This window comes from Astatotilapia calliptera, chromosome 11 (assembly GCF_900246225.1).
Source record: "Astatotilapia calliptera chromosome 11, fAstCal1.2, whole genome shotgun sequence".
Lineage (NCBI taxonomy): Eukaryota > Metazoa > Chordata > Actinopteri > Cichliformes > Cichlidae > Astatotilapia > Astatotilapia calliptera.
The window spans coordinates 20314815-20341636 of NC_039312.1; the positions used below are offsets into that span (position 1 = coordinate 20314815).

Consider the following 26822-nt stretch of genomic DNA (forward strand, 5'->3'; position numbering starts at 1 on the left):
CTAACCACACTCCCACATCTCTATCTCCTTCCATCATTCTTTTCCTGCCACCACTTACTGCTTTGCTCCACTTACGACTTCCACTTACAACTTCCTTCTCGGTTTAACGGCTTACTTGTCAGAAACTGCGGTGTTTCTACACCGAGGTTCCAGCTGAACCTTTGAACATTGTCTGGCGTAACCTTTAGTCCTCCGTAGCAGCAAGTATCGAAATTCTTCAAGGGTTCAAGTTTGCATGAAATACTTGGGTCAGGGTTTTTTTTTTTTACACAAACATACGTTTCCGGATTTAAGTCATAGCTGTGCAAACTTTGTGCAGTTTGCTTTTGCTCAATTAACAAAAGTTCTGATCACACAGCAAACTGGGGTGAACATCTGAAAGCGAAGTGCAAACGCAATTTGATTCAAACTTTTTTTTACTGGACAACCACACCACTTCACCCATTAAGACTGTGTCATCTAATTTAAGTACATGTTGCTGAGTCGCTGCTTTTACTGTTATTTTAACAAGTTTCCAAGTCGATTTATTTTAGTGCTGTGTCTTTAAACATTGCTTCATGTCCAAGTGTATCTGAATAATGTTAACCAGTGGCTTCTGAAAAGTGCATGCTGAGGAGCGGATACACAGAATAATCAACGCTACAAAACAATAACAGCTAGGAGATTTTAACTTGACCCTAAAGTGACCCTAAAGAGTTACTTCAATACTATTAACACTAAGCTGAAGTAAGATGTGGGATCATTCCATCTAAAAACATCACATTTTCTGCTCAGCCACCTGTGATTTGCCTGAAAATGTTATAGTTTAATTCGGACATAAATGTGTGATTACTGGGAAATGTTAACCTTGCAAAAGACAACTGGTGCACATTTCTAAACGTTATATAGCTGTATTCCACAATAAGATCAATTAAAGATGCAGAATCCCTTTTAAAATGCAATTACTACTCACCGAAATGAAGAAAATGCTATTTTTATTCAGATTTTGTGATGATTGATCAAATATGATAATTATGTTAAGCTGTACCCAGCAGAGAGTCTTCCCCAGATAGTACAAAATTCTGGAGTTTCTTGGAGTACAAGAACTTTACTTAAAACTGAGAAAATAACTGTTAAATATATACATATTTAGCCTGCTTTGTGGGCATGAACATTCAGGCTTATCATTATGCACTTTAAAATATACTGAAGACCTCCGGTGAAGCGAGCCTGAAGGAATCCTGATCTGCAAGAAGAGACACCGTTTGAAAATGCAATCTCAGCTTTCTGAGTAAAGAGAGACAAACCACAATAAAGACACAAACAGACTTTCAAGTTAGATACGTGGCACCACAGAGTCACTCTGCTGTAAAGCGCTGCATATAAAAATGCAACAACCAGAGTCTCATACAGAATTCAGAAAAACCATCAGCAGCCATCACGCTGCTAATGAAATTCCGCCGAAGCTGCACTAACTTCTGTTTTTTAGCATCGCACGGGACGAGATGTTAATCAAACTGTGGCTCACGCAGTGCGCTGAGCACGTCGCGCTAGACTGAGCACCGCAGGAGGAAACGCAGCTGAGACTCGGCTCTATTGTATGAAGGCAGTGACGGACAACCACATGCTATGGCCTCAAAAACAAACTCCTACAGTTGGTTTCCAGAATGCGCTCATACACACCAGGAAGTAGAAAAAAACGCGAACAAACAACCCCCCTCCCCACATGGTCGGAGAGACAGACAGATAGAGTACATGAGCCAGACAGAAGAAACCTGAGAAAAACACATCCTCACAGGTCAAGACACCCACACAAAAAGCGTATGTAGTGTCGACAGTCTCGAAGTGTTTATAAGTGTTTATAAGAGCTTAGCACCTCAGCACTGTGTTTTGTCAATAGTGATGCACCACAGGCCGAAATCCAAGTCTAATATCTGCGGTAATATTTGCACTGCTGACAAAAATCGAATTCTTTATTTTTGAATTGGCTGTGCGTCTGAGACGCACGGACTCCGTGCACAGCTGTCAAGCTGAAACCGCTGTAACAATCAAGTGTCACACCTCCCGTCAATCAAGGCGAAGGCTTTTACCGGTGACCGAGGGGTTTGAAGGGAATTGGACAGATCCAATTTTAATCAAGTGGATTTTGGTTTACGTTGGAGTGTGATGGAGTGGCCGAGGTGCTCGACTTTGGCTGACAGTTTGTGTCCCAGACTGTCCTCCTGCCTGTGCTGTGTTTGTTTACGTGGGTCTAAGACGCACACGGCCTATTTGTCAGGCTCCTGACATGTGTCTGAATCTACCGCTTCTTGGGATCAGATGTTGACTGGACCTTCCCTCGGCCTCCATTTCATCGGTGGAGATAACTTGAGTCATATAATATCGTGTCAGCGGCTGCTGGTCTGAGCGGTATGGTTGACCCTGATAACAGCACTGAGCCCACTGCTTTCAGCTACCTCAATCACAGCACATAGCCTTGAGTCTGCTTCTATAATAGTCTGTCTGCCCTTCACTTGTTTACCGCAAACTTTAACTCTGTCACACTGACCCTGTTTTACACATCTGAGGTGCGTTTTGGTGACCGTTCTCCATGGATGCGCACAAAAGGGGTAACATTAAGTAAGCTTTTTTTAATGTCTGACTTTGTACAGATTTGCGAGTGGGTTCGTGTGTGTACTGATAGCTCCTAAGGCTTATCTCACTGACACTTTATAGCCTGAAGCAAATCAGGCAGATTTCAGCAAAGCCAGGACAGGCTTTAGTCCCTAAAGCAAAAATAAACACAAATTTATTAAATAGTGAAGGAGTAGTGAAAAGTATCTTTCATAATAATCTCCAATGTGATGGGGAAAAAACTTGTTCTGGGTGCAAGAGTCCTACACCTTTTTTTTCCCGCTTTTATACAAAAGAGGGAAAGTAAGAAGGTTGGAGAAGACGACAGCAGCAAAAAGTTGCCCCTTTATACCAAAAAATGTCCTCAAATAACTGTCTTATTTTGCTCAGGTCTAGTTTGAGTTTATTGGCGCCTCTTAAAAAGAAATGGCATGTGAGTGACCTGCTTTCTGTTGTTTTTGCTCGTCCAGAGGACACAATGATGACTTCTGATCACTTTCTCTTATAAACATTTTATCAGAGGCTCCAACAACAGCTCACTTAGGTTTCAGGTTTTAATAATAAAACCTGGCAACACACACACAAAGTTTGAAAGCACAAAGTTAAACATTTAGTTAACTCGTGCACGCCCCAGTCTAACCATTTACATATTTCTTACAGTAACCCAACAGGCTCGACTGCACCGTGGCGTAACATAACAACGAAACATTGAATTGTCCGGCAGAACACTGCGGTAAAGTGAGCCGTCATTTGTGAGCCGCGGTCAAGCCAGCCGCCTCCTATCCGCCGCATAAATTTCCTTGCGCTTTTACACCAGTCTTTACGGTAGCGCCTTTTCGCTTTATGTGCCGATAGAAAGCCTATACCCGCGCACACGTGCACGCGCGCGAACAGTCGCGCGCGCATGCGCGCGCACAAATTACAATGTAACGGCCCGATACAGTCAATACAATTATGGAAATGTCAGAAATTCATTAAAAATCATCCTGAGTAGTTGATGTACAACTTTCAACACATCCCTCCTCTGGGACACCTACTGTACCTGTGTGCCAATTTTCATCCAGATTTACTGTAGAATTCCTCAGAAATTAATGGAAACATTTATTCAATCTAATACAGCCAATACACTACAATTGTGTCAATTTTCAAAAATTCATTAAAAATCATCCTGAGTAGTTGATGTACAACTTTCAACACATCCCCCCTCTGGGACACCTACTGTACCTGTGTGCCAAGTTTCATCCAGATTTACTGTAGAATTCCTCAGAAATTAATGGAAACATTTATTCAATCTAATACAGCCAATGCACTACAATTGCATCAATTTTCAGAAATTCATTAAAAATCATGGGGATGGAGCTGGACTCCCTCAAGGTGGTGTCGGAGAGGCGGATGCTGTCCAAGATAAAGACAATGTTGGATAACACCTCCCACCCACTCCATGACATGTTGGTCAGTCACAGGAGCTCGTTCAGTGAGAGACTGAGATTACCGAAAAGCACCACTGAACGACACAGGAAATCATTCCTGCCTGTGGCCATCTCCCTGTACAACGCATCCACTTAACACACTGTTTGCTGCTACAACTACACATGTTTCTTTTCCAAATATTTATTTATAAGTGACTTATGTATGTATGTATGTATATATATGTATATATTGTACTATTCTTAGTTAGCGTATTGTCTGTCTTGTCTTAATGTTGGTTTAAAATGGAGCACTGTAACAAAAAATAATTTCCCCCAGGGATCAATAAAGTATTCTGATTCTGATTCTGATTCTGATCCTGAGTAGTTGATGTACAACTTTCAACACATCCCCCCTCTGGGACACCTACTGTACCTGTGTGCCAATTTTCATCCAGATTTACTGTAGAATTCCTCAGAAATTAAAGGAAACTTATATTCAATTCAATACAGTCAATACAATAGAATTATGTCAATTTCCCAAAATTCATTAAAAATCATCCTGAGTAGTTGATGTACAACTTTCAACACATCCCCCCTCTGGGACACCTACTGTACCTGTGTGCCAGGTTTCAGCCAGATTTACTGTAGAATTCCTCAGAAATTAATGGGTACTTGTATCCAATGCAGTCGGCCAATACAGTAGAATTATGTCAATTTTCAAAAATTCATTAAAAATCATCCTGAGTAGTTGATGTCCAACTTTCAACACATCCCTCCTCTGGGACACCTACTGTACCTGTGTGCCAATTTTCATCCAGATTTACTGTAGAATTCCTCAGAAATTAATGGAAACATTTATTCAATCTATTACAGCCAATACACTACAATTGTGTCAATTTTCAAAAATTCATTAAAAATCATCCTGAGTAGCTGATGTACAACTTTCAACACATCCCCCCTCTGGGACACCTACTGTACCTGTGTGCCAGGTTTCAGCCAGATTTACTGTAGAATTCCTCAGAAATTAATGGGTACTTGTATCCAATGCAGTCGGCCAATACACTACAATTATGGAAATTTCAGAAATTCATTAAAAATCATCCTGAGTAGTTGAGGTCCAACTTTCAACACATCCCTCCTCCGGGAAACCTGCTGTACGTCTGGGCCAAGTTTCAGCCAGATTTACTGTAATATTCTTCAGAAATTGCAGGGAACTTATGTTCAGTGCAAGAAAGGCTGAAAGACGACCACCACTGAACAAGACACACAAGCTGAAACGTCAAGACTGGGCCAAGAAATATCTCAAGACTGATTTTTCTAAGGTTTTATGGACTGATGAAATGAGAGTGAGTCTTGATGGGCCAGATGGATGGGCCCGTGGCTGGATTGGTAAAGGGCAGATAGCTCCAGTCCGACTCAGACGCCAGCAAGGTGGAGGTGGAGTACTGGTTTGGGCTGGTATCATTAAAGATGAGCTTGTGGGGCCTTTTCGGGTTGAGGATGGAGTCAAGCTCAACTCCCAGTCCTACTGCCAGTTTCTCGAAGACACCTTCTTCAAGCAGTGGTACAGGAAGAAGTCTGCATCCTTCAAGAAAAACATGATTTTCATGCAGGACAATGCTCCATCACACGCGTCCAAGTACTCCACAGCGTGGCTGGCAAGAAAGGGTATAAAAGAAGAAAAACTAATGACATGGCCTCCTTGTTCACCTGATCTGAACCCCATTGAGAACCTGTGGTCCATCATCAAATGTGAGATTTACAAGGAGGGAAAACAGTACACCTCTCTAAACAGTGTCTGGGAGGCTGTGGTTGCTGCTGCACGCAATGACGATGGTGAACAGATCAAAACACTGACAGAATCCATGGATGGCAGGCTTTTGAGTGTCCTTGCAAAGAAAGGTGGCTATATTGGTCGCTGATTTGTTGTTGTTTTGTTTTTGAATGTCGGCGAGGATTCCGCACGGCACTCCCCTCCATTCACCTCGCGAATCTCCGCTCTCTTCCAAACAAAGTCGACGAATTACTGCTCTTAAACCGGACTAACAAGGACTTTGCACGCTCTGCTGCCCTGTGCTTCACTGAAACCTGGCTCAGTGAGCGAGTCCCAGACGCTGTCTTAAATCTGCTGGGCTTCCAACTTCACCGGGCGGACCGCGAAACAGAGCTCTCAGGGAAAACAAAGGGTGGTGGAGTCTGCTTCTACATTAATGAAGGTTGGTGTACTGATGTCACAGTGTTACAGAAACACTGCAGCCCACACTTGGAAAGTTTTCTCATCAACTGTAAACCTTTTTATTCACCGCGGGAGTTTTCTTCCTTCATGCTGGTCGGAGTTTACATCCCTCCACAGGCCAACGCGAACAACGCACTGTGCGAGCTGGCTGACCAGATTACTACCCTGGAGAGGAAATTCCCGGATTCCTTTACAATTATTCTTGGGGATTTTAACAGAGCAAACCTAAACTACGAACTCCCTAAATACAGACAGCATATAGACTGCCCCACCAGGGACAACATCATACTGGATCACTGCTACACCACTCTAAAAGATGCCTATCGCTCTGTGCCCCGGGCAGCTTTGGGACATTCTGATCACTGCATGGTCCATCTTATTCCAGTTTATAGGCAAAAACTCAAACGTGCCAAGCCTGTAGTCAAAACTGTGAAGAAGTGGACTAACGCAGCAAAGCAGGAACTGCAGGACTGTTTTGACTCCACTGATTGGACTGTTTTTGAAGCTGCATCTGAGAACCTAGATGAGCTCACGGACACTGGGACATCATACATCAGTTTCTGTGAAGACGTGTGTGTGCCAACAAAGACCTTTTGCACATACAACAACAATAAACCATGGTTCACTCCTAAACTCCAACATCTTCGCAAGGCCAAGGAGGACGCCTACAGAAGTGGTGACAGGGTCCTGTACAAGCAAGCCAGGAACACACTGACCAAGGAGATCAAAGCAGCTAAAAGGATCTACTCCCAGAAGCTGGAAGAACGGCTCTCAGCCAACGACCCTGCGTCAGTGTGGAGGGGCCTGCAGGAAATCACCAGCTACAGACGCCCCCCACCCACTATTGAAGCAAACAAAGACCTGGCCAACGAGTTAAACACTTTCTATTGCAGGTTTGAGACGGACAGACTCCCATGCCCCACCCTCCCCTCCCCAGGGACATTGCTTCAGACATTGACCCCCAACACACCTTCCACCTCTCCCCCCTTCACTCTGCCCCTCCCCAATCAAGACTCAACGACCACCCCCACCCTCCCCAATCCAGACTCAACGACCACCACCACCCTCTCCAACCCAGACTCAACGAACTCCACCACACCTCTCACCCCCCTTTCCTCCTCCCTGAAACTAAGAATACACACTCAGGATGTGAGCCGACTATTCCAGAAACAGAAGCCCAGGAAAGCCCCCGGACCAGATGGCGTCTCACCCTCCTGCCTCAAAACCTGTGCTGAACAGCTGGCTCCCATCTTTACTCGCATCTTCAACAGATCCCTGGAGCTGTGTGAAGTTCCCTCCTTCTTCAAACGCTCCACCATCATCCCTGTTCCCAAGAAACCCACCATCACAGGACTGGATGACTACAGACCTGTCGCCTTGACGTCTGTGGTCATGAAATCCTTCGAACGACTGGTGTTAGCCCATCTGAAAGACATTACAGGCCACCAGCTGGACCCTCTGCAGTTTGCCTACCGGGCAAACAGGTCAGTGGATGATGCAGTGAACACGGGGCTGCATTACATCCTGCAACACCTTGACTGCCCGGGAACTTATGCCAGGGTCCTGTTTGTGGACTTTAGTTCGGCTTTTAACACCATTGTGCCTGAACTTCTTTCCTCCAAACTCTCCCAGCTCAGCGTGTCACCAGCTACCTGTCAGTGGATCACCAGCTTCCTGACAGACAGAAAGCAACAAGTGAGGCTGGGGGAGATCACCTCTGAAACCCGGTCCCTCAGTATTGGTGCCCTCAAGGATGTGTCCTCTCACCACTACTGTTCTCCCTCTACACTAACGACTGCACCTCCAATAACTCTGCTGTCAAACTCCTAAAGTTTGCAGATGACACCACTGTCATTGGCCTCATTCAAGATGGTGATGAGTCTGCATACCGGCAGGAAGTTGAGCGGCTGGTACTCTGGTGCAGTCAGCACAATCTGGAGCTGAACACTCTTAAGACTGTAGAGATGACAGTGGACTTCAGGAGACATCCCTCAACTCTGCTCCCCCTCACCATATCAGACAGCCCTGTGTCGACTGTGAAGATCTTCAAGTTCCTGGGTACAACCATCTCCCAGGACCTGAAGTGGGAGACCAACATCAACTCCATCCTCAAAAAGACCCAGCAGAGGATGTACTTCCTGAGACAACTGGGGAAGTACAGTCTTCCACAGGAGCTGCTGATCCAGTTCTACACTGCGGTCATTGAGTCTGTCCTGTGCTCCTCCATCACAGTCTGGTATGGAGCAGCCACTAAACAGGACAGGAGCAGACTGCAGCGGACTGTACGGGCAGCAGAAAGGATCATCAGCGCCCCCCCCTGCCCTCCATCCAGGATCTGTACCTCTCAAGAACCAGGAAACGGGCAGGGAAAATCATCGCAGACCCCTCACACCCTGCACACAGACTTTTTGATCTGCTGCCCTCTGGCAGACGGTACAGAAGCCTGCAGACCAGGACCACCCGACACAGGAACAGTTTCTTTCCCCTCGCCATCTCCCTTCTTAACAGTTGACCTGTCACACTGCTCCCACTGCCAGACTGCAACTGCACCTTATGTACATTTTGTAGTATTCATTCCACCTCATTCATTTCTGTATTTTATGTATATAAGGTTAGATTCGTTATTTATAGTTGGTTTACATAGCTTTGTGTATGTATGTGTAATGTGTATATATAGACACTTGTGTGTGTGTGTGTGTGTGTGTGTGTGTGTGTGTGTGTGTGTGTGTGTGTGTGTGTGTGTGTGTGTGTGTGTGTGATTTACATTGCTGTGCTTGAGAGCCACCATCTACCGGAACCAAATTCCCTGTATGTGTCTGCACATATACAGTGGGGCAAAAAAGTATTTAGTCAGCCACCGATTGTGCAAGTTCCCCCACTTAAAATGATGACAGAGGTCAGTAATTTGCACCAGAGGTACACTTCAACTGTGAGAGACAGAATGTGAAAAAAAAATCCATGAATCCACATGGTAGGATTTGTAAAGAATTTATTTGTAAATCAGGGTGGAAAATAAGTATTTGGTCACCTCAAACATGGAAAATCTCTGGCTCTCACAGACCTGTAACGTCTTCTGTAAGAAGCTTTTCTGTCCCCCACTCGTTACCTGTATGAATGGCACCTGTTTGAACTCATCATCTGTATAAAAGACACCTGTCCACAGCCTCAAACAGTCAGACTCCAAACTCCGCCATGGCCAAGACCAAAGAGCTTTCGAAGGACACCAGGAAAAGTATTGTAGACCTGCACCAGACTGGGAAGAGTGAATCTACAATAGGCAAGCAGCTTGGTGTGAAAAAATCAACTGTGGGAGCAATCATCAGAAAATGGAAGACATACAAGACCACTGATAATCTCCCTCGATCTGGGGCTCCACGCAAGATCTCATCCCGTGGGGTCAAAATGATCATGAGAACGGTGAGCAAAGATCCCAGAACCACACGGGGGGACCTGGTGAATGACCTGCAGAGAGCTGGGACCAAAGTAACAAAGGTCACCATCAGTAACACACTACAACGGCAGGGAATCAAACCCCGCAGTGCCAGACGTGTTCCGCTGCTGAAGCCAGTGCATGTCCAGGCCCGTCTGAAGTTTGCCAGAGAGCACATGGATGATACAGCAGAGGATTGGGAGAATGTCATGTGGTCAGATGAAACCAAAGTAGAACTTTTTGGTATAAACTCAACTCGTCGTGTTTGGAGGAAGAAGAATACTGAGTTGCATCCCAAGAACACCATACCTACTGTGAAGCATGGGGGTGGAAACATCATGCTATGGGGCTGTTTTTCTGCCAAGGGGACAGGACGACTGATCCGTGTTAAGGACAGAATGAATGGGGCCATGTATCGTGAGATTTTGAGCCAAAACCTCCTTCCATCAGTGAGAACTTTGAAGATGAAACGAGGCTGGGTCTTCCAACATGACAATGATCCAAAACACACCGCCCAGGCAACAAAGGCGTGGCTCCGTAAGAAGCATTTGAAAGTCCTGGAGTGGCCTAGCCAGTCTCCAGACCTCAACCCCATAGAAAATCTGTGGCGGGAGTTGAAAGTCTGTGTTGCTCGGCGACAGCCCAAAAACATCACTGCTCTCGAGAAGATCTGCATGGAGGAATGGGCCAAAATACCAGCTACTGTGTGTGCAAACCTGGTAAAGACCTATAGTAAACGTTTGACCTCTGTTATTGCCAACAAAGGTTATGTTACAAAGTATTGAGTTGTATTTTTGTTATTGACCAAATACTTATTTTCCACCCTGATTTACGAATAAATTCTTTACAAATCCTACCATGTGGATTCATGGATTTTTTTTTCACATTCTCTCTCACAGTTGAAGTGTACCTCTGGTGCAAATTACTGACCTCTGTCATCATTTTAGGTGGGGGAACTTGCACAATCGGTGGCTGACTAAATACTTTTTTGCCCCACTGTACTTGGCCAATAAACACGATTCTGATTCTGATTCTGATTCTGAGATGTATATTTGTGAATGTGGAGATGTTATATTGGTTTCACTGGTAAAAATAAATAATTGAAATGGGTATATATTTGTTTTTTGTGAAGTTGCCTAATAATTATGCACAGTAATAGTCACCTGCACACACAGATATCCCCCTAAAATAGCTAAAACTAAAAACAAACTACAAACTACTTCCACAAACATTCAGCTTTGATATTAATGAGTTTTCTGGGTTCATTGAGAACATGGTTGTTGTTCAATAATAAAATTATTCCTCAAAAATACAACTTGCCTAATAATTCTGCACTCCCTGTAGGTCTGTTGACAGAGCTCTGTACAGGTCTGCTCGAGCTGACCTGAAAAGGGGTCCCACCTGTCCAGCAACAACACATGGCATGGAATAATAGACATCATAAACCACAGAGGCAGAACTGTGAAAACAGAAAACCTGAGTGTGCAGCTAGCAGAGGACATAAGCAGCTTCTTTGCCCGTTTTGAAACACCACAACAGCAGCATTCATCTGCCTCAGCCCTGCTCCCATCCTCATCCTCACCTGGTTCCTGCACCGCTCCATTCACTGTAACGGAGCACGATGTCAGATGAGTGTTCCTAGCAGTGAACCCCAGGAAGGCGTCCAGACGGAATACGTGGTAAAGTGCTAAGACCATGTGCCCACCAGCTCACCCTCATCTCCACCAGAATCTTCAACCTCTCACTGGATGAAGCAGCCATCCCATCCTGTCTAAAATCAGCCACAATCATCCCAGTACCAAAGAAGTCTCCCATCACCAGCCTGAACTATTATTGCCCTGTGGCCCTCACACCGGTAATCATGAAATGCTTTGAGAGACTAGTCCTTCAGCACACCAAGGATTACCTCCCCCCAGAATTCGACCCCCACCAGTTTGCATACCGTGCAAACAGATTCACAGAAGATGCCATCACCCTCCACTCGGTGCTGAGTCACCTAGAACAGCGGCAGAGCTACGCCAGAATGCTCTTTGTGGACTACAGCTCACCCTTCCACCACTCGCCCATTGAGAGCCTACTAACTTACTGCATCACAGTATGGTACAGCAGCTGCACTAAGGCGGATAGAGCCACCCTCCCAGCATGTTTGCAATGAGTAGGAGATGCTCTGTATCTCACTGTACAACTGTATAGTGACAAAGGTATTGGGTTCTTTTCTAAAAATTGCTATAAACAGAGGAACCCAAACTGATGAAAAGTGGCGAATATTTTTTTTCAAATGACTATTTTTAGTGGATTTTTGATATAGAAGCAGAATGACAGAATGTTAAAAGAAGTTACTTTTAGTCATTCTAAGCTGGGCATTGCGTTCTCTGGCTGTTCAAAGCCATGGAACTTTAGACTTTCCAAGCAAATAATGATGGCCATACTGATGTTCTTTTCAGTACATTTTACTTTATGTTCATTTTCATTTTTATGATGTTTCTATTTTTACATAATTCCTCCCACATAGCAAAATTGGTATGGCCTGGATCTGTCCCACACAATGTGCTTACACATGGCCTGCGTACCGCAAAGAATGACGGCCCTATGGTGGCCCAGATCTGGTTTACCAGAGGTGGCCCACACATGAGCCAGCACAAGGCCAGTTGCAGACACACTGCTGGCCCTGTGCTGGCCCAGAACAGTTTCAGCTCTGGCCCCAGATGTCAGCCTAATGTGTACCTTAGCCATGTAAGCCATGTAATAACAACATGTGCTGGAACATAATAGTGCAAAAGTAACATGACGAAACTCTGTTCAGACAGTGAATGGACTGATTCTTATACAACACTTTTTTACTCAGCCATATTACTCAAAGTGCTCTATACAACATGTCACATTCACCCAATCAGGCCAAATGTGGCATGCCATCACATAAACAGTGCCATCTTACCATGCCAGAAGTCAGCCAGCAGTGCCGGCTTGACACCAGATCCAGGCAAGACCCGTCTGCTATGTGGGATGACTTGTTCTTTTGGCATTTTAGTTGTGGATTGTGTTTGGACTGTGTCTCTTGCCCTTTCAGTATTGTTTCCTTGTGCTTCTAAGTGTCCCTTTGTTTCTTTTTAGGTTATGTAGTATGGGTTAGAGATATTTTGTATGTTGTTTTCGTTTAATAAATCCGCCTTTTGGATTATTCCCTGATGTGCCTGAGTTCTGTTATTTAGTGTCACTTTGAAAGGACACACATCCAGCATTGACATATAATTGTTCTTTCAATTTTTGATAAAGATTACAGTGAATTGAGATGTAACTTGGCCCAGAGGTACGGTAGGACGCCCAGAGTAAGAAAGTGTTGAAAGTTGGACCTCAACTATTATGGGTGATTTTTAATGAATTTTTGAAATTTCCATAATTGTAGTGTATTGACTGTATTGAATTGAATATAAGTTTCCTTTAATTTCTGAGGAATTCTCCAGTAAATCTGGATGAAACTTGGCACACAGGTACAGTAGGTGTCCCAGAGGGGGGATGTGTTGAAAGTTGGACATCAACTACTCAGGATGATTTTTCATGAATTTTTGAAAATTGACACAATTGTAGTGTATTGGCTGTATTAGATTGAATAAATGTTTCCATTAATTTCTGAGGAATTCTACAGTAAATTTGGATTAAACTTGGCACACAGGTACAGTAGGTGTCCCAGAGGAGGGATGTGTTGAAAGTTGTACATCAACTACTCAGGATGATTTTTAATGAATTTCTGAAATTTCCATAATTGTAGTGTATTGGCCGACTGCATTGGATACAAGTACCCATTAATTTCTGAGGAATTCTACAGTAAATCTGGCTGAAACCTGGCACACAGGTACAGTAGGTGTCCCAGAGGGGGGATGTGTTGAAAGTTGTACATCAGCTACTCAGGATGATTTTTAATGAATTTCTGAAAATTGACACAATTGTAGTGTATTGACTGTATTGAATTGAATATAAGTTTCCTTTAATTTCTGAGGAATTCTCCAGTAAATCTGGATGAAACTTGGCACACAGGTACAGTAGGTGTCCCAGAGGGGGGATGTGTTGAAAGTTGGACATCAACTACTCAGGATGATTTTTCATGAATTTTTGAAAATTGACACAATTGTAGTGTATTGGCTGTATTAGATTGAATAAATGTTTCCATTAATTTCTGAGGAATTCTACAGTAAATTTGGATTAAACTTGGCACACAGGTACAGTAGGTGTCCCAGAGGAGGGATGTGTTGAAAGTTGTACATCAACTACTCAGGATGATTTTTAATGAATTTCTGAAATTTCCATAATTGTAGTGTATTGGCCGACTGCATTGGATACAAGTACCCATTAATTTCTGAGGAATTCTACAGTAAATCTGGCTGAAACCTGGCACACAGGTACAGTAGGTGTCCCAGAGGGGGGATGTGTTGAAAGTTGTACATCAGCTACTCAGGATGATTTTTAATGAATTTCTGAAAATTGACACAATTGTAGTGTATTGGCTGTATTAGATTGAATAAATGTTTCCATTAATTTCTGAGGAATTCTACAGTAAATCTGGATGAAACTTGGCACACAGGTACAGTAGGTGTCCCAGAGGGGGGATGTGTTGAAAGTTGTACATCAACTACTCAGGATGATTTTTAATGAATTTTTGAAAATTGACATAATTCTACTGTATTGGCCGACTGCATTGGATACAAGTACCCATTAATTTCTGAGGAATTCTACAGTAAATCTGGCTGAAACCTGGCACACAGGTACAGTAGGTGTCCCAGAGGGGGGATGTGTTGAAAGTTGTACATCAACTACTCAGGATGATTTTTAATGAATTTTTGAAAATTGACATAATTCTATTGTATTGACTGTATTGAATTGAATATAAGTTTCCTTTAATTTCTGAGGAATTCTACAGTAAATCTGGATGAAAATTGGCACACAGGTACAGTAGGTGTCCCAGAGGAGGGATGTGTTGAAAGTTGTACATCAACTACTCAGGATGATTTTTAATGAATTTCTGAAAATTGATGCAATTGTAGTGCATTGGCTGTATTAGATTGAATAAATGTTTCCATTAATTTCTGAGGAATTCTACAGTAAATCTGGATGAAACTTGGCACACAGGTACAGTAGGTGTCCCAGAGGAAGGATGTGTTGAAAGTTGTACATCAACTACTCAGGATGATTTTTCATGAATTTTTGAAAATTGACATAATTAAATTGTATTGGCTGACTGCATTGGATACAAGTACCCTTTAATTTCTGAGGAATTCTACAGTAAATCTGGATGAAACTTGGCACACAGGTACAGTAGGTGTCCCAGAGGGGGGATGTGTTGAAAGTTGTACATCAACTACTCAGGATGATTTTTCATGAATTTTTGAAAATTGACATAATTGTAGTGTATTGGCCGACTGCATTGGATACAAGTACCCATTAATTTCTGAGGAATTCTACAGTAAATCTGGCTAAAACCTGGCACACAGGTACAGTAGGTGTCCCAGAGGGGGGATGTGTTGAAAGTTGTACATCAACTACTCAGGATGATTTTTAATGAATTTTTGAAAATTGACATAATTCTACTGTATTGACTGTATTGAATTGAATATAAGTTTCCTTTAATTTCTGAGGAATTCTACAGTAAATCTGGATGAAAATTGGCACACAGGTACAGTAGGTGTCCCAGAGGAGGGATGTGTTGAAAGTTGTACATCAACTACTCAGGATGATTTTTAATGAATTTCTGAAAATTGATGCAATTGTAGTGCATTGGCTGTATTAGATTGAATAAATGTTTCCATTAATTTCTAAGGAATTCTACAGTAAATCTGGATGAAACTTGGCACACAGGTACAGTAGGTGTCCCAGAGGGGGGATGTGTTGAAAGTTGTACATCAACTACTCAGGATGATTTTTAATGAATTTCTGAAAATTGACATAATTCTATTGTATTGACAGTATTGCATTGAATACAAGTACCCTTTAATTTCTGAGGAATTCTACAGTAAATCTGGATGAAAATTGGCACACAGGTACAGTAGGTGTCCCAGAGGGGGGATGTGTTGAAAGTTGGACCTCAACTATTCAGGATGACTTTTAATGAATTTTTGAAATAAACATAATTGTAGTGCATTGACTGTATTGCACTGAATATGAGTTTACTGTGATTTCTGAGTAATATTACAGTAAATCTGGGTAAAAACTGGCCCAGAGGTAAAGTAGGTGTCCGAGAAGAGGATTGTGTTGAAAGCTTGGCATCAACTTTTAAGAATGATTTTTAATGAATTTTTGAATATGCAACCAGACTGTCACGATGGCTGTATTGGGCTGTTCCATTGTAATTTGTGTGCGCGCGTGCATGTGACTGTTCACGCGCGTGCATGTGTGCGCGAGTCTAGGCTTTCAATCAGGATATAAAGCGAAAAGGCGCTACCGTAAAGACTGGTGTAAAAGCGCAAGGAAATTTATGCGGCGGATAGGAGGCGGCTGGCTTGACCGCGGCTCACAAATGACGGCTCACTTTACCGCGGTGGCAGAACTATGTGTCCCCACAAATTTAGCACATAATCAGTTTCCTCACACTTTTCATACGTGCTATAGCTGACGCACAGCACGCAGAGACCGCACCATGCCCCCCCAAAAAGTGTGGGCAACTTTAACGAGCAACTTACCAGCTCTGTTCCTCCCTTTCCCTTGAATGCCCCTCCTGCCCACCAAGCTCTGTTGCTGCTGTTGCACAAATTTCAGCTTAATTTCATATAACAGGGCAAAGGGTCGAAAGTTTTGTCCGCCGGGATCCTTGTATATTTGATGCTTAACTTCATAAAAGAAGACTCTAAACTTCTTCTTTCCTCTCACTTTCCGTCCCTGCCTCCTCCCCCTACCTCCCCCTCCACGATCACGACAGAAGTCACTTCCGCGAACAACGCAGCGTCATCCGGCTCCTCTCTCTCTCTCTCTCTCGCTCTCTCTTTCTTTCTCTTCATTTCCCCCACTCCCGTGCGAGTGTGTGCGTGCGTACGCGCGCGCGTACCATTTTGCACCTGGACCACTCAGTGTAGGTTGCGCAAAAGTGGAAACCCTGACCGCCAGCCATAAGTCTGCAGCTGAACATGTACTTTACCGTAGATAAATACAGCGCAAGAACAGCTGTTTTACGCCTGAAGTTTTGCTTTTTCCAGCATTTAGAAAGAGACCGCGATGACCCGCATCCGCTACCAAAACAAACCATCAGCATCAGCTCAGGGCATAAGCTGCTGGCCCCCGCTTTGAGGTGTTATTACCGCAAAGAAATTGACATAACTACATACGCACTGTCGTCCACATATGTTTTAAACACGTTTTTGTGTTGTCCATACATGTCCATACATTTGAATATGATTCTCGTTTCTTTGCTTTTCTTTTTTTAAAGCAGTTTGGTGATGAGATAACTTTCTTCAGGCCGCAGCCTTATACCACCAATAAGTAAACATGGCATTGTGCAAGACGCTAAAGCCCAAGAACTAGATCTTTACCACAGATTGTATGCATAATACACATATTATCACGTACGAAGGCAAAGGAGTGGCTGAATTCTACAGTTTCAGAACATGCTGATTCAGTGGATCGGTTCATGCGTTGGTGCACTGACACGTACGCTTTTTTTCTTTTTTCCCACTGAAGCATGTAAAAATGTACCCGTGAAGCAAGTTTGCCCTTATTTGACTCAAATGCATTCCCTCCAGGAAGCAAAACGAATATAGTTGTGCTTGGATCTAAGAATGTTGTGCTTGCATCTCAGAATTGCCCATTCACGTAATCATTTCTAGTTTTATATAATTATATGATAGACCATCACATAATTGTATCACACAAAGCATTTTTATTTTTCACGTTGATAAGGACTTGTTCTGCAATCCCAGTCTACTGAGTAAGATAAGATAAAATAGCTGTTATTACTCCTACATATGGGAAATGGGCATTATTACAGCAGCAAAGTAGACAGATAATAATAACTGGAACAATAATAAAACAATAGAATACTTTATTATTTTTTAGGTCATATGATCTGATAGAAAAACAATACATAAATCAAGCGTTGTACGCGCTCTCGTTAAGCGGACATAAAGGTACAAGGAGTTACGTTGAATGATCAGTGGTTAAATTGATTAATTTTTAATGAATTCAGACAGACAGAGTATATCTTAAACCGTCGATGTGTTTGAAGGCAGTAAAATGCTGTGCGCGAGAATCAATTCGTCTCTCACTTCGGTTTAATATTTCATCCACAAGCAGACAAAACTGTTAAATATATGCCAACATGCTCCACCCACAGGCGAAAAAGGTAATTATGAGTTTAATAACAGCATTTAGGTTTCGTGGAGTTCACTCCTCCAGTCAGCAGGGGCGCACGAGTGACAGTAATCTATTTTGAATCGGGCAAAGGAAGGAGTGATTCTCCGTCCTCTTCCGGGTGGTGGTGCAGCAGTAAAGTTATGTTACTAATCGTTTGGCTGACACTTGTTTTTAAAGTAGATAAGCGACATTTATTACTCCTCATTGACTGTACTGATTCCGCCACATCTTTAAATGACTTTAGTGTACATTACGTGCTGGTCGTTAAGATCCGCCTCCTGAAATATGATTGGCTATCGTAGTGTGGTTTTAAGGTCACGTCATACCTTGAGCGACAGCTCGAGCTGCAGCTGTACCAACCGGTGATAGGGAGCTTAGCACGGACATATACAGCTGAGGGGTAAGTTCCCTCGGTTTTAATGAGATTGGTTATCAAATAATAAATGTAACACCCGGACTTTTTCCTCACACTAAACATATTCGTCGAGAGATATCGACAGTAGAGACAAAATTGAATGTGCACATCTACTTAAATTGTACTTCTTTATTTTGGCATAAGTAACCTAGCGAGGAGACTTAGAGTTAGCTAAGAATTTACTTTCAGGTGTTACACACGCTCACACACTTGTGATATTTGCCTTGTGTTTCAGTTATTTTTTGGTATGGCCATAAATGAATATGTCTGAGTTCACTTTATTTTCGCCCCGTTAGATAACTTACAAATGTTACGCAATGCAAACTATGTAAGCAGGTGCAAGGCAGTTGTGTCAAAAAGCGAATACTAATGTTTCTACGTTTTTAATGTCTAATATGGTTTCTTGTGTTGGTTAATAGACTGTAGTCAACGGGATTTACGGAGGGGCTAAAATGAATTATTCCAATCTCTGCACTCTTTTCCAGATCTCTCTTGAAAAACTATTAAGAAAAAAACAAACAAACAAACAAACAAAAAACACCCAAAACACTTTTTACCTTATACTTTGTCACTTTGACTTAATATCGTCCATAAGACATGTGTTGGACAGATCATAGGCCAGCTAGTCATCTACAACAGTTTACCCCTAATCAATTCTTGGCAAATACCAGAAGTCACTGTTTGTGTAATATAGATGTTTTTGCTTTGTTATCACAGAGTTCTATTTTGTCAGCAGTTTGCTAGCGTTTCAAACACTGGATGGAAAACGTGTTTTTCATCTGCATCAAATGATTATCTACCTTAAAAGACACAAATTATTAAAACTATTAAAACAAACTGTCACCATCTTATTGTTAATGATGCACACAGGACTACTGCAATTTAGTTATATACAACTGAAAAACAGTTAATACACACATTTAAATAGAAATAAAACAGTTTCATTAGCAACCAGTGACTTTTAATCATTCAAGTGTTTTAAATACAACTCTTTTCTTATTTCAAGTTCAACCACTTAACTCCAATTTAAAGCCTTATCAAAAGACCTATATAAATAAATAGCCGATTTAAAAAAAAAAAAATAAAAAAAAAAAGAAAAAGAGAGAGAGAGTCAGTGTTAAGGAAATGCAGAAGAAATGCACAAATTATTCACATGTTAACAGTACACCCTTCCTCTTCCAGAGATACCTTCAGCTAAGGGACACACTATGACAGAGAAGAGGGTCTGAACAACAGCGAAGCCTTTTCTGATGTTCTGTGTGGATTCATGCTGATGTAAGAAACATTTCTTGTCACTGTAAATGCAGCAAAGTAATACAGATGCTATATTAAAATGCACAAATATCTGACAAATTACAGGGAGATCTTTAATATTTGACCTTAATATGGGGTGCATTTGTTTCCTCTGTTATGGTATTACAGAAATCACCGTTTGTAAGACATGCTGGCTTTTCCTTTAATTTGTGGCCCATCTGCATATTAACAGTTGAGCATACTGCACACTGCATTCCATATTGCATATGCTTACATACTATGCTAAAGAGGTCTTATTGACTCGATAGGTTTTTGACTTTGCTGAGTGTTGATAAACCTAGTATAAATTTGTAGTAAGAAGTACTCAATTAATTTGTTTCCATTGTTCCCAGCTTTTCTTTTCCGAAGCTGAGTAGAGCAGTGGTGCGTGTGAGGAGACTGGCAGCTCATCTCAGCAAGGCAACCATGTCAACAAACCTCCAGAGCAACAGTTCGTCTTCTGCAGCCAACGGGGATGCTCCTACTGCAGCCATTCTCATCATTGGAGATGAGATTCTTAAGGTGCTTTTGGTGTTGATAAAGTTTGTGCCTTGTGTGGCTTTTAAGCTATACGTGTGTGACAGCACCCAAATGAAAATCACTGGGAGTTTGTGCAATTGAGGAAATCAATATAAACTGGGTTTTTTTGTAATAGAAGTAGGAGCTTGCATTGTGCAGTGTTTAACATATACCGTCATCTGCATCCCTATGTGTTTGGACCTCTATCCAGTCTCTGATGTGCATTTCATGACCTCAGGGGGAGAAAACTGCGATGGTTATGTTATGTGGCAGCTGTGGCTGTTTCTGAAATCACAAGCTTACTATTATTTTTTTTGACTTGACATGTTCATGATTTAAACATGAAGTATTTGATTTTTGTCCAGTGTCACATCTCTCTGCCTGAAAATCAGCCTTCAGTCCTTGAATTTCATCAAGCAAGACCTTGGAGTTTCCTTTTCCTTTTTCTTTATTTTTTTGTGTTTCTTTCTTTTTTTTAAGGTTCTTGAATCTGATGTGCATGTGGGTGTCTCTTTCAGGGTCACACAGTGGATACCAACAGTGCCTTTCTAACTAAAGCGCTTAGGAAGCTTGGAGTGTCTGTGCAGCGCATAACAGTCATACCGGATGTGCAGGCAGTCATTGCCAAAGAGGTGGCCCTCCTTTCATCTCAGTATACGCACCTCATCACATCGGGGGGTATAGGTCCCACTCACGATGACGTCACCTTTGAGAGTGTTGCCATAGCATTCCACGAGGAGTTATATGCCAATCCAGACCTTAGCAAGCTGGTTGAAGAATTCTTCGGGGTTGGGGAGAAAAACAGTGCCGCTATGAAGCTGGCGATGGTGCCTCGCTCAGCAAAACTTAACTATGGAACTGACCCTCAGACTGGGCTAAAGCACCGCTACCCTCTGGTGAGTGAACTCGGTACAGAGGAATTTTTATAGAACACAAAGTTACTTCAAATATATCCAAGCTACATGGTGCTGTTCAACCCATAACCTTTCTTTAAGGTAAACAAAAGTGACGGTGTTTTCTTTAGAAGACAGATTGCAAACTAACTAGTTGCTGAAGGAGTGAAAATAGCTTCCTGCAGTGGTCAAAACAATAAATACTCTGAGCACACACAGACACCAGGCGTGAGAAGCATTCACACCTCTTACTCACAGGTCATTAAATTTGGACATTTTTCTCTTTAAGGTTAATATCTTTGGTGATTTATTAATGTGTTTCAAGTTGAGAAACATTAATGTACAGTATATTATTATTGAGAATTTACTATTGAGAATTTAAAATGAAACAATGAAGAACAGCCCTTAAAAAAAGTGCCCTGTCTCGGCAAAAGGTGGAGAAGGAGTTGGATACCATTCTCATGCTTGTTAGCTATAAATGGAACCCCAGACACCAGCCATTTATCTTAGCAAAAATAAATATCTGACATTTACAAAACTGTAAATCTGACCTCAATTATTAGCTGTCTCTGGGTTGCAGAGATGTGATTTAATTCCTGCATCATATTTCAATAGTTTCAACAATGATGGCTCGAGTACCGCCCCACATCTTTTCTTATAATTTGATGTGTCTACCTTTTTCTCCCAGGTCAGTGTACGTAATGTGTACATCTTTCCCGGGATCCCATCTTTAATGGAGAAGGCCTTCAATGGGCTGGAGCATCTCTTTGCTGGTTCAGGGACCACCTTTCACACTCGCGAGGTAACTCCATAACCAAACCTGTTACTTCAAAATCCAGTCCAAGTCAGAATTAGTATACTTTTGTTTTTTTCTAATTAATTTTTATGTATTTATCTATTTTTTACTTTTTGTTTTTAATAGAGTTTAGTACTTCCTCTATATTTCTGATATTTCCTTGATACTTTTAATGTATTTTACCTTTTAGTTTACTTTTAGTTGAGTAAAATAAAGTTGATTTGAATGCAGTGTTTAAATAGTACAATTAAGTTTACCAGACATTAGCTTTTTTGTTTTTAGGTGTTTGTCGATGCAGATGAAACAGACATTGCACCTGTGCTGACCAAACTGCAGGCTGACTGGGGCCGAAAGGTGGCTCTTGGCTCCTACCCTGACTGGTTGAGCAACTATCACAGAGTTAGGCTGGTCCTGGACGCAGACAGCCAGCAGGAGGTGGACAAAGCCCGAATACAGCTGCTAGACAAGCTGCCCAAGGGGAGCGTGGTGCCCTTAGTCACAGACCCGGTGTCCATAGCCCCCGCTGAGGTGTACGGATTGGCCAACAGTGGTGAGTGTGCGGAGAGTAATGGAAGATGATTCTTAAATATGTGTCATCTTGATATAAAGTGAATACTGACTTGTGCATTTTACACAGGCATTGGGACCAATAAAGAAAGTTAAAATATTAAAGTAATTTAAGTCGTAAAGTCAGAGTGGATAATAAAAAAGAAGAATATAACTCTGTGAGACAGAATGGTGAATAGATTACAATAAAGCTTCAATAACTAAGCTATGACAAACTACTAGCAGCTTTTTTTCTTTTCTTTGGATTAGACGTAGAAATGTGGGCTCATTTCTAAGATGCCTCACTGCTTGACTGCATTAATTATGAACCATCCTCTTACTGTCGATTCCTTCCTACAGGTACAGAGCTGGGTGAGAAAGTCATGTCTGCACTGAAAACAATAGAGGCAGCACTCCATCAGTATTCAACAGAGCAAATCTGTGTTGGCTTTAACGGGGGCAAAGACTGCACAGCGCTGCTTCATCTCTACTATGCTGCACTGAAACGGTAACAGGAGGGGAGAAGACGAGATGAGACAATTAAAACATTTTTGTGGATTTTTTTAATCTGTGAGGGGGAAAAAAAAAACAAATGACCTGAGAGATGAAAGATGAAAATGAAGATTCAAATTAAAAACATAATGATAGCATTAGCGCACAGTGGGGTGTGAGATCTCAGCAGGAAGTAAATGGAAAAAGAAAACTAGTTTGAGGGCAGCACTTAGAGAAAATCCTGGAGAAGACTGACTACTTTTTTGGACTTTTCATGACCTGTGCTGGACAGATTGTGAGATATGACAAATACTTATCTGATCTTTTTCTGTGCCAGCATTGCTTATCTTTTTAAAAAATGTCCCTTTTTTCTCTTCCTGTCACTCTCAGCCGATATCCAGATACTAAAGAAAAGGTGAAAGTCCTGTATATTCGTATTGTCTCTCCATTCCCAGAAATGGAGAGATTTCTACAGGACACAACAAAAAGGTGAGCTATCCACCATCTAGCTATCTATCCAGTTGATGTCATGTATTTTAATATATCCAGTCCAGGTCTTGTTTTGAAAAATGTGGCCTAACCCTGTCTGTGTGGCACCACTGTATCTCATTACTTGCCGTTGTATGTCCCAAAGATATAGCCTGGAGCTGTTCACTGTGGAGGGCAGTATTCGCCAGGCACTGAGCGAGGTGAAGGAACGAAGGCCAGAGCTAAAAGCCGTCCTGATGGGGACCAGGAGGAGCGACCCCTATTCACATACACTCACAGACATGTGTCCTACTGATCCTGGCTGGCCTGACTACATGAGAGTCAACCCCTTACTAGTGAGTGTCACACAGTATGCATGCCGTTATATTAGGACTGTATGCTGGCTCTACGTGGCGTGAGGCGGTATGACTCGCCTCGATCTGTTTTCCTTTACAATCGAGTACCACTAAATGTGCGTGGGGTTGTTAGAGCAACTTGGCCAAACATCCCGTAATGTCATTTGTACGTGACACAAACGCTACAACAAAGGTGGACATCAAAGCGATGGTATACTTGCTGCTCAGTCTGTGGCTTTTTGTCAGACTGGGACCAAGTAGGTACTAAAAAAGTACCTGATACCAGATACTATCACCGAGGCGACCCGAGTAAGTACTAATGGAAACTGCTATAAGATCATACCTCATGGTTTTCATTTTTAGCGCTTTTTCTGTTGCAGTGCTGTTTCTCTCTCTTTACTGAATTCATCTCTCTAGACTCAAATGAAGTCAAAGTACGTTCAAAATAAAGCTAAAAATACCCCAAAATACTTGAACAGAAAACAACATCATGCACAGATGGATTAAGACTTTTCTTCCATATTTACATGAAATACAACCATCTAGTAAAAAATGTGTATTTCCCAATTGGTTGGGAGTAGTTCCTGGAAGTTGCTTGTTACCAATTCCATCAAAAAACTCTCAACAATTGAATTTAATTACTTGCAGGTTGCCATGGTTCCATGTAGCTTTTTACCCCTTTAGCTGTAAAAGACTGATGGGTTATTGTCACAATGAATATGCAAGTTTGTGTTACTTGAGAAGGAGGTGACATGGGATTTTGAAATTGATACCATAGATGCAGCTACTAAAAATTTCAGAAGAGTTTGACTCCTTGATCTCAAGTTCAAGGTCAGAGGTCAAGTTTCCTGAAAATCTTTTGAATGTGATAATTTGATTTTGAAATTGAAGTCATAGGTGTATCTAATAGGAGGGATACCATTGGTAAGCCGCTAGTATTTTTCTTGTTTGTCTGCAGTACTTGCCAACCACGAGTTAAAGTAAAGGTGGAAGTAAAACTTGTTTTGTTGAAATGTACAACACAAATCGGAAATGGAGAAAATTCACCTTCAAAGGGAAAGTTGTGCCAACATTTTTCAAAAGGCCAGAGCTCAGTTTCTGGATCGTGTCAAACTTTTCATAGTTTCATTACAGCTCAGAGAGCAGCTGGACTGTATTTGTAGACAAGTACGTCACTGATTGACCACAGCAACATGGTAGTGATTAAAGCAGTCACGTGGAGGTTTTTGTCAAGTCATTGGAGAATACACATTTTTCCTAGCGACAGATGTCACTGACCGATGTGTAAACCCGCGTGATTCAGGCCTTAGCAGTCATTTTCCCAGTGACCACTCATAACCGGTCATTTTCCTTTCATGACCAGTGATTGTCAGATTGTAGGGTCGGGTAGTTATTATTCACTTATTCATTTGACACCACATTGTCACCATGATTGTCACATGTCTAAAACAGCAGGTGTAAAATAATGTGTCTGCAAAACCTCATGACCTGGGAAAGCTTCACTTGTTATCCTTGATGTTATTTGTCATCTTGATAAAAATTTCTGAATAATGCTTTATTCGTAAAGCTTTAAACGACTATTTTTCCTAAATAAACTCACACATAATGTGAGTGCACCAGTACATTAAAAGGCTTTCTAATGCAACACCAACGCAGAGTGAGGGATGCATGTTAACATTTCAACATGAAAGGGTCACAAAAGTGAAATCATTGCAGTGCTTTTTGCTGAATAGCTGTAGCAAGCTCACGTCTTGTTCTTCTGTTTAGTCTGGCTGAAGAATGGATGTGCATAAGCGACATGGCAGTCGCCTGCTTTATTTGATTTTATTGTTAATGCTAGTACTGTGTCAGCTGCTGTGATGGAGCACATAGAAGCACAGGTACATTTAGCAGTTGACCTCAATTCAAGATAATTTATGTAGTGCTTCATCTCATGAGTATATCTAAAAGGACTCCACAGAGGATGAGTTATTATAGCTTGAACAAAGGGAGTCAGTTGCAAACCAATTACATTTGTTTTCTAACACTCTCCAGGACTGGACATATCACGACATCTGGGCATTCTTGAGGACATTATACGTGCCCTACTGTATTCTCTATGATAAAGGGTAAGGATGTGTTAGTTGTCTTTATTCAGGTGTACACAGCTTAAAAAGCAGATCTTTAGGTCTAAAATATCTCTGTTGAAATGTAGGTACACTTCACTCGGCAGTATGGACAACACCTGTCGAAACGAGGCACTGAAGATGGTGGATGCCAGGGGGGTGACACGATACAAACCAGCCTACCTCTTGGAGAATGAAGAAGAGGAGCGAAACTCCCGCGCTTGAAACAATCTGTGCTCGTCTTACTTAAGCTGTTCTTCGTGGAGCCATTATTTTTTCTTTTTAAGGATGTCTGCTAACCATCCACCCTCATTTAATTCATAAGAAGGACCTTTTCAAAAATACCATGTCTGACTGCGGAATGAGATCACAGAGAAAATGTGTGTTGCTTGTGTACATGAGTCTAAAGTAATGGCTCTCTGTGCTGTTGAATAAAACATCACTCCTTTTTTTTTTTTCTTCTATTGTCATGTTACTTTAAGAGGGCTCTCACATACAAATGGGAATCTGCAGGGCATTCAATATAGCTCTTCACTTAACTTATTCATGCCTCCCTTTGTCTTATCTCTAAATCCAATAACAACACTCCACCAGGAAGACGGGCTCCATCAAAATGTATTTGTAAATAATGTAAAAAGGGTTTTCTCATCGTGGAGAGAACACCAGATTTGAGAAACTCCCTGATGAAGGCCACCCAGCAGGCTCTCGTTTGCTAATCCGTGTCTCCGACTGAATACCCAGAATTGCAGGCTGCAGCATGTTTAGCTGAGCATCTCCCCACCACACACCCGCTCGCTGTAGTTCTCTTTGAAGCCCTCACGGGCGCGTTGTTCTCACGTTTTCTATTTAGTGCCCGTGATTATAATAAATTACCTTCTCCGTTTCCAGACATGATTGAATCCAGGCTCATCGATCTGCGCTCTCCCTCTCCCCGCCTGGAG

At 42.0% G+C, this 26822-nt stretch overlaps 2 protein-coding genes across 3 annotated transcripts in view; one reads left to right on the plus strand and one right to left on the minus strand.

The window, feature by feature from the left end:
- Nucleotides 1-16557, minus strand: part of shc1 (SHC (Src homology 2 domain containing) transforming protein 1) — a 34348-nt gene extending 17791 nt beyond the window's left edge. For both annotated transcript variants that reach the window (XM_026183860.1, XM_026183859.1), the window contains exon 1: nucleotides 16336-16557. The gene's annotated coding sequence lies outside the window, so the exon portion shown is untranslated. The remainder of the gene's footprint in view (nucleotides 1-16335) is intronic.
- Nucleotides 16558-18189: 1632 nt separating this feature from the next.
- Nucleotides 18190-26337, plus strand: flad1 (flavin adenine dinucleotide synthetase 1). The gene is made up of 11 exons (XM_026185518.1): nucleotides 18190-18398; nucleotides 19596-19688; nucleotides 20060-20228; nucleotides 20744-21121; nucleotides 21807-21920; nucleotides 22197-22464; nucleotides 22821-22968; nucleotides 23343-23441; nucleotides 23587-23776; nucleotides 25811-25884; nucleotides 25971-26337. Exons 2-11 carry the CDS (start codon nucleotides 19681-19683, stop codon nucleotides 26104-26106), a joined length of 1584 nt encoding a protein of 527 aa, XP_026041303.1. The 5' UTR covers nucleotides 18190-18398; nucleotides 19596-19680; the 3' UTR covers nucleotides 26107-26337.
- The last annotated feature ends 485 nt before the right edge of the window (nucleotides 26338-26822 follow it).